This window comes from Antennarius striatus, chromosome 22, assembly GCF_040054535.1.
Source record: "Antennarius striatus isolate MH-2024 chromosome 22, ASM4005453v1, whole genome shotgun sequence".
Lineage (NCBI taxonomy): Eukaryota > Metazoa > Chordata > Actinopteri > Lophiiformes > Antennariidae > Antennarius > Antennarius striatus.
Genome location: NC_090797.1, coordinates 10,210,513 through 10,219,694, shown reverse-complemented (window position 1 = coordinate 10,219,694; position 9,182 = coordinate 10,210,513). Strand labels below are relative to the sequence as shown.

The window sequence follows — 9,182 nt, the reverse complement described above, 5'->3', positions numbered from 1 at the left end:
ACACACACACACACGCACACACACGCCTATATGATTGTTACATGCTCCGATCACACCTCTCCAGACACACACACACACACACACACACACACACACACAAACCCTGGCTTCCATCAGTGATAATACCAGGAAGTAGAAAACTCAATCTGATCTATTGTGCGGCATTACAATAATCCATCTGACATGAACTCCCGTGGGAAATTGTGAGTGTGTAAAAGAAATGGAATCCACATTAAAACCCACGCTCGAGTTTGAAACTTGAGTCCCTTCTTTAATTCCCAACAATCACAAATATTCTGACAGAAACAAACTTGTTTCCATCCCGGCCCCTAAACTCATACATAACTAGTTAAACATTAAGTGCTCTATTGTGAACCAATGCTTACTCTGGGCAAATATGGTGATCGATACAATCCCCTCTTGCTAAATGCATGACAAGAGGACAAGGAATAAATGAGTCTAGGGTGCATGAACCAGGATGTAGTTGGATTTTTTTTTCTCTTTGAGAGCTAAGGGGAAGTTCCACATGAAGTTTGAAGACGTGCTCAGCAGTCAACCAGAATCTCTTTCAGGCAGAGATTAAACTTTGGGTTCAGACTCAATAGTTTAAAAGGATTAAGAGGTTTTAAAACTGTCTCAAGTCTCTATTCAAGCTGAGTTATAGTTGAGGAGCTTTAGCAGTGATAAATAATCATCAGTATTGTGTCAATGTCCGTTTCACAGCAATTGTTTTCACTTGTATTCCCTCAGCTGACCCGAATCATGGCCTTTGAATTTCATTTTATTGACCAGCCGTGTTCTAGATGTGTTGTGGCACCGCATGCTACAAAACAATCCAGTTGTTTCCTCTGTTCATTTCCTCTTCACACTCAGCATCTCAGAACTCATTCCTGTTTTCGCAGCAGGAGGATCATGTTCACATAAACCTCTTGTTTTTGCCTGTAACTTAGAACCTAAGAGCACCCCATGAAATGATTTTGGTTTGCGTTTATCGTGCTCTAGATATTCTTTGTGGTGATTTGTTTGATAGCACAGTTGAAGTTGATTATGGAGATTTAGTTAAGGGGCGAAATGTTCTTGTGTCATTAAAAAGCCTTACAGGAGACCGTGTACTTCATCTATTGTCAATCGTGATTTGAGTGGTTGTTTCGCTCACTGACTCCAAGAAAACTGCTGCTGGTTTATTGGAAGTTCCCAAAATCATTCAGGAAAAAACTATTAGTCCGTATTTAATTTTCATTTGCATTTGACCCAGATATTTCCCCTGTTTTAATCTTCACTTTTGCTATCATTATTGATTTTGCATTTCTTTCAAATCTCTATTTTATGTTGTTTCTTTGTTGTGAAGCACCTTGAGCTGCATTTCTATGGAAAGTGCTCCTATTTTACTACAATTGTTACGTCTCGCTAAGGGGATGTATTGTAATTGTCACTGTTTGTGTGTTTGTCCGTCTGTCTGTCCGTCAGTCCACTAAATATCTTTGGATAAAAAGATGAAATAAAAAGCACATTACTGGGGCGGCAAAGGGGATGTAAATGAGAGGATGACTTTGACCTTGAAAAAACTAGGTCAAGTTTTTACACTCAGGAACCGGATAAAAAAGACAAGAAAGAAGGCCAGTGTGAGCAAGAATATAGATCAAAGCTACTGCTTTGATCTATGAAAGTAGGACAGGGTAAAATTTTGCATTCAGGGGTGTCGCGGGATGTTGCAGTCCCTGATTGCCTTGGTTGTTGTTCTTGTTCTTGTTAACTCATCAGTATTCATCAGTAAATCTATTCAAGATATAAAAACCAACAATTCATGCTGATGAGGGATTTGTGGATGCTAATTAATTAAAAAGGGAATTGATAACATGCTATAGAATATTCAGAGGACGTGATTAGTGATTATTCTGTGAGGTTTTCTTTGATTTTTCATCATCTGGTTTCTCATCATTTGAATGATGTTAGTTGCATCAGGGCAAAGGAAGCTAACCATAACCCTAACCCTAACCTTAATTCTAATGCTAACCCTAATAATAAACCTAATCCTAATCCTAATCCAAACCCGAATCCTAACCATACCAAGTCATCAAAGGCTGGATGCATTGACTGAAGGAGCACCGCCCAGACTTCACCTCCAACATGCTGAATCAGCAGGAGTTGCAGTGTTAATTTTCCTGGTAGAGATATCACAGGTTTTCAAATCAATAGAAACTACTATCCTGTATACAGGGTTAGTAGTTTATACATACACACACACACACACACACACACACACACACACACACACAAAAAAACACACGCACACACACACACAAGAAACACGTCACATCCCTGCCCTCCCTCGCTAATGGACTGAGATCACCATTCTTTTTCTGAACGTGTCCACTCTCCACTCTGTGACGCCACTCTCCATTTATCGATCTCCTTCAACTCTCGAATGCATTTACAACCATGTCGTCTCTCCAGGCTGCATCCACACAACATGTTCACACACATCCTTGTTCTGTGTTCTAAGATGGATCAATAACGGTGAAGGTGGCCAATGAGTGCGTAAAAGAGTTCTGAAAAAAAGAGAAAAGGGACATCACGGGGTCAGTTTATTTATCACTCTAGGCATTTTTCAGGATCAAATAAAAACATTATATTTGGGTATCATTGCAGCTCCTGAAGTGACATAAAACAGATTAATTAAAACAGATTAATAACAGCACTAATCATAATACTCCACCTGACACTGGTGAGTGTATTTATCCAGTAATGTTGAGTACAATTTGATAGTATAGCAATGCTTTCGAATTTACAGATTATTTCACCTTTAGTCTACATCTCTCAATCACCATCATTTTTTTTTCTTTCTGTTAGCAAAACAAGCCTGACTTGTTGTATAAAATTATAATAAATCAATATATGATTTTTTAAAATTGTTTTTTGAATGAAATTTAACCTTATGTGAGGTTTTTTATAAAACATGGAATTTGAAATTTTCTGTGGATTGTCACTAATTTTGGCATCTTCTAAGTCAAACAATCAATAAAATAAAAATGAAAATGAAAATAAATACTTGTGACACATACAGTATATGTGTGATTGCATTAGCACCCAGTGCGTATAATAATGACCAAACAACAGCTGGCTTCGCAGTAGAAGGTGTAGCGTCCTTCAGCGGTGCCAGATCAGTATGTGTGAATTATGCGAGAAGGCAGCTGTAATGCTGTGACACTGTAAAATCAGCTGTGTTAATCCTCTTTGCTGCTCCACAACACTGACAGATTGACGTTTCATCACTTTCTACCTTTTTTTAAGGAAATTTCATCAGATAATGAATCATACTGTATTCTTTTTGCGTTCAATATATAATTATTTATCATTACCACACTGTAATACTGTATTTTTAATATTATAACATAGTATACAGCAACATAATATTCCTTCCTTTGGTTTTTATGGCAAGGCAGGAATATGCTTCTGTTACATCAGCGGTCAATACTGTGCGGAAAAAAAAAAACACCCCACAATGAACCTCCATAAACAGATTTGTACAATTTTTGTCCCCTGAAGATCGTCATTATTTTTTTCTCCATGCAATACATCGGGTTGTCCTGCAGGGGGCAGCCGGTTTCTATTATGACCGAAGCAGCGTGTTGTTCAGCAAAATGTGTGCGCATTTATTTCAACGTTTGAAACTTATGGTTATTATATATCTATATTATTAAGTATTGACATTTTGAACACACTCTGATAGAGCTTTCCGTTACACCTATAGAGAAAATGATAAACAGTATAATCATTGTTTCTTATAAATTACCATGAATTGACTGCTCCATCATATTCACTATAAATACCTGCATGACATAATTTTATTTTCTTTGATTGAGTTCGATAATTTTACCTGAGATATTTCAATTTCTAGAATAGAATGTTTTTTTCCCCCTTATTATTAGATTGTACCAGATTAAGTCCTCACATGAGTATCACGTTTCCAAAACAGTATTTCTTTGCGTCACACCGACGCTGGTAGTGACGAACTGCTCCACATCACTCCGTCTATCTTACCTTTCCTCCCTACTCAGCTTCACTTTCTCTCATCAGGACCACGGGGGATGCGATCAACAGACACACGCAAGGCTGGGGAGCAACTTTATGTAACAGTTATATTTAGGAGTGGGTTTTTGGATCGCTCCAAACTGGGAGGGGGAGTAAATTAGTTAAAGTGGGTGTGGGAGTCTGTTTTCCTTTTTTTTTTTTTTTTTTTTTTTTTTGGGGGGGGGAAGCATCAGATCTAACTCAGCAGCCTTGTCCTGTGTGGTGTTTCCCATATGTCGCGAAAGCAGGGCGACCATGACTACAATCTCCGTAGTATGAGCAACCTGATGGGCGAGCGGTGGAGGAAAGTGAAGGATGGAGGAGAGCGGAGTCTCATCAAGGTTCCATCCAGCGCCAGCATCAGCAGCCAGGGCGCCTCCGCCGCGGCTTCCTCCGCGGGCGCACCGACAGAACCCTCCTCATCCACCGTGGACCTGGAAAGGGCTGCCCGCAAGCAGTTCCAGCAGGATGTCACGCCCGGATTCGTCTACGTCCTGGCTGCGTTCTCCGCCCTGGGAGGCTTCTTGTTCGGGTACGACACCGGGGTGATCTCCGGGGCGATGCTCCTGCTGAAGAGGGAGCTGGACCTGAGCGCCCTGTGGCAGGAGGTGCTCATCTCTAGTACTGTGGCCACGGCCGCCCTGTCTGCGCTGCTGGGCGCCTTCCTCAACGGGCTGTTCGGGCGCAGGGTGTGCATCCTGCTGGCCAGCTTCTTCTTCACCGTCGGGGGCATCGTGCTCAGCACCGCTCCGGGTAAAGAGGCTCTCCTGGCGGGGAGGCTCATCGTTGGAGTTGGGCTTGGTAAGACTTGGGGCCAACATGGGTCCCTGTTTGTTTTCATGGGAATGTTGTGGGGGTAAATAAACAATGCAAGCACATGCTGGGTACAACATGCTTTAAGTTCTTACTTTTTCCACTGAGGTGGAAAAAGTAGCTCAAACCTGAAAACTTGTGAAATTATCTCATCCGAGCATTAATATTTATTCCCACGCTTAAACATTTGCTCTACATGAGAGAGTTCAGAGGTCACGGTCAGATGATGGGTCCCTCTTCCTCTGGCTGAATGGTTGTTGGTTTGCTGCTGCCTGTCCTCTTCCTGCCTCCGGCTCCACGTTTGTAATTACTCACAGCTTCTAATTACACAGTTTGGCCCTCTGTTTGCTCACTTAGACATCTTGCTGTCTTTACTGTTATTATCACCATCATCATTATTAAGTTCAGTCGGGTAACATTAAGTGATGAAGGAAAACAAATTCTTAAAAAAAAAAGAAGAAGATGGGAACATCTCCACAGCATGCCCACAGGAAACCAGGATGAAGGGAGCAATCAAACAGGAAGCTTTAGATGTCAAGAATATTGCTTTAATGAAATAAATTGCCTTACCCTACTCCCCCCCCCCCACTGCATGAATATTTTCACCTGCTGCTTTCTCTTCTCTTCAATTAGCCCTCTATCTTTCCTCTGCTCTTTGCATGCTATTACACGAGACGTGCCTGTTACACGAGTCACAGTCTCTGTGGAAAGGGATGTTAAAATGGGCTTTCCTGGCTGAGCGCACACATTCATGGGTCCAGTCCGCCGTCTTTTTTAAGAGTTCTGCTGAGAGATAGATGGAGGAATAGAAGACCTCCGTAAAGCACTGAGAAAAGATTAACGTTTCGTCAAACATACGCAGTGAATAGTTCTGCGTGTCATCTTCTTTTAGCACCATGCCTAAAGATTCTTGTGCTCATTGATTCTGGTTCCTGTCACATGATGCATTAATAAATCCTAACATAATTAGGAGAATGATGGAAAATCCTGTTGTTGATTTTTCTGTACAAAAGTGAATCAAACCCAGAGATTCATTCTTGCAATGTGAAGCTTAAAATGCTTCATATGTCCTGTGTGGAAAAAATCCAGTCCAAAACTTGGGGAGCTTTTCCTTTGACTCCAAAACTTCTTAAGCAAAGACCAGTTGTGCAATGATGATACATCACTGGGTGCGTTTCTCTCACTGTCTCTCACTCTCAATGTAGTTACAATAAGGTGGACAACCTGCTTTATATTTGGAGTTAATGAACACATCACATTTATTGGTTTCAAACTACATGGAAATGGGAAAAAGGTCATTTCTCTGCAACTGCTATTTTTTGTGACCATTCTGTTAAAGCAAAGCCCATACAGTATATTGAAACCATTTGATGTGATTTCCTTTTCATAACCAATGAGCTAGTTTTCACCTCCTTTCACTGAACTGGTTCCTAATAAATAAATACAGAAAAAAAACGCCAAAAATACAGAGCAAGACAAGCACAACAGAGAAAATTAAAATTCACAGAAGGCCTGAACAATCAGTCACTTATTTGATAAGTATGGCTTGTAAAAAAGACACACAAAAAAACAAAACAAAAAAACTCTGAAAATCAATTGCTTAGGTTTCATTTCATTGTTAATTAATTTTTGGGGGGCTTTTTTGACCAAACAAGTTCCTTAAATTCATCAATCCATCCAATTCCAAGCATCCAATTCTGTGATGCTTTGATGACTCTTTGTTCATCATTTAATTTTCCCAAAATGAAGAACTATTCATGGAAATAATCAACAGATTACACTTCAAATAACTTTAATTAAAATGTTGCCGATTGGACTCAAAGCAGAATGTGCTCTTTTGTGTTGCTAAAATATTCGAAAGCGCTTAATATTTTCTGGGCAAAATGGTAGCGAGTTCTGAGTTTAATTCCTTTCTGTGTGGATTTTTTATATACTCCCCACGTCTGTTCTCTCCGGGTTCTGTGGCTTCCTCCCACCTCCAAAAACACACAGGTTAGGTGAACTGATCACTGTCTGTAGGTGTGTCAGTGGTTGCTTGTCTTTCATGTGGCCCCACGATGGGCTGGCGTCTTATCTGGAGTGTACCACACCGCTTGCTCATATCCTGCTGGGATAATCTCCAGTAGATCAGTTACCTTTGATGCAGATAAAGGGCTGTAGATGAAATGATTGTAATCATCTACAAGAAAATGAATGTAGGGTGATTATTGCCTAAAGGTGGCATTTTTGGAAATATTGCTTTCGTCCTTTTGAATTGCAAAGAGTACAAGGACATCATCAGTCACAACTTTACTATGGAGATCACCAGAAATCATCTTTAATTATTATTTATTATTACCATATTGTTCGTAATTATACCTGGATTGTACACAAGACATTTTTGTGTAATGACTGTTTGTTGTTTATTGAGAGTAATCAAGCAGGTAACATTTAGCAAACAGAGAGAAATGAAGAGAACAGAAACTGCTGTAGCTTTCCACTAGTTGCTAATACAACCACAAACTGATCTCCAGGGTGAATTTAGGTGTGATACAGCAAGTGGTTGCTTCATATCTTCTCCCCCTCTGCCAGAACAATCTTTTCCTACACAGACACCTTCATTACACAAGCATGCTCCGCCTAGCCCTGAAAGATAATCAAGTACATTCTACATCCAAAATTAGACCCCGGAGACATTAATAAAGGAAGATTTTTTTATTGTATGCAATTATTTCAACCATGCCTGTCACCTGCATGCTCACATCAACATGACCGACACCTGTCAGGACCGCAGTTACTTCACGTTTTTGAATTGGAATATAAGAAGGTCATGGGACCTGCACCACTGATACTCTCCTCCTTTTATTCCTACCCAGAAGCCTCTGGTTTGTCAGCTCCTGGCTGGTTGTTCTGACCTTTGCTTGTTTACACATAATGTGTGATAGGAACCACTGCTAGCCTGAGCAAACAGACAGTATTGAACCAGCCTGTCAGAACTGCCAATGATTTATTTCATGACTTGGTAATTCCAATCAATTGAAAGGCTTTTCCTCCTGCAGTGGATCTTTGTCATGGGATGTTTTTTATCTTGAAGGAATAACTCTTTTGTGGATTTCAAGCATGGGATTTTTCATTTGTAATGAGTTTTTTCCTGTGCGACCAAGAAATTTAGTTGAAAAAAGATGCTGGTGAAACCGGCATGGCTTTAAAGCATGTATTTGTCATGTCTGCACATGTCATTTAGATCACATTTGTCAACCAGCATACAGTACATACATTTAATGAGATAACGTCAACCGCCATATTGGTCTTTCTGATATACGGGGTTGTCCTAAACATCGGTGTGGCTGTGCTTGTTTACCAAACAGATGTTCTTCTATATATCCTGCAGATAAACGGAAACATTAGCATTCATTTAGAGCTGTAGTTCTGGCAGCCTGATGAATGTAAGTCCAATATTCACTTTGTTTTAGTCTGCACCGGCTCCTGAGGGAAATAACTGGCTGCTAAGCTTCTGAATGCTCCACTATGTCCCCCAGCTAGCCACTAATGTTTTGTCTTTCTTCTCTTCAACGCTGAGCATTTGAATACGGTCCTTTTTTTTGTTCCACTAAAACTTTGACTGGAGATAAAACCATGGAGAGAATTGAACAGAACTAGAAAGAAATGGGCTGTGAAACAGAAACTTTGAGCTGAAAGATGCTACAAAGGCATATAGAGCTGGGGAGAACTGTGATAGGCAGTCACATACAAGTAGACCTATGATCCAGTTACCATGAAAATATTTAATGCAACTCATCTAAAAGTTTTAGATATTTAGACATAATGTCAGATATTAATGTCACCTTTTAATAAGACTTTTACCTAATTTTCTCACACAGAATTATCTGGTCTTCCTCCAAGACAAGCTGAGTTGGTGGGAATCTTTAGTTGGATTGCAGACGCACACATGAAGACAATGCTTTCCAACACAAGTGAACCATGTTCCCTAATTGTACATTCTATGTGTCATGTGACATTTGCCCTGTAATTTTTGATATTCAACATCTCCTTCTAAAATAATAGTTTCTTTATATCTACATTTGATAGTGGTTAAAATCCGCAAAAAGTAGCAGCAGATGTTTTGTTTTTCTAGTGAAATCTGCTCTGACACCTACAGCCCTTATTATTCATAATCCATAATCTCACACAGACACACACAGTAGCTCCCACATGGTGTTTATGGTCATGTTTTCCTTCTATATTCTCCATCAATCAAGTAATCAAAAGAGTTTTGTCCATATAAACCACAGATGAAGGCAATCTATTTACATAGTGCT

The 9,182-nt window shown here is 39.9% G+C and overlaps 1 protein-coding gene across 1 annotated transcript in view; it reads left to right on the top strand.

Annotated features, from left to right (window-relative positions):
• Positions 1 to 4,090: 4,090 nt before the first annotated feature.
• Positions 4,091 to 9,182, top strand: part of LOC137589426 (proton myo-inositol cotransporter) — a 49,930-nt gene continuing 44,838 nt past the window's right edge. The window contains exon 1 of the mRNA XM_068307194.1: positions 4,091 to 4,872. Coding sequence (XP_068163295.1) covers positions 4,305 to 4,872 — 568 coding nt within the window. The 5' untranslated portion in view covers positions 4,091 to 4,304. The remainder of the gene's footprint in view (positions 4,873 to 9,182) is intronic.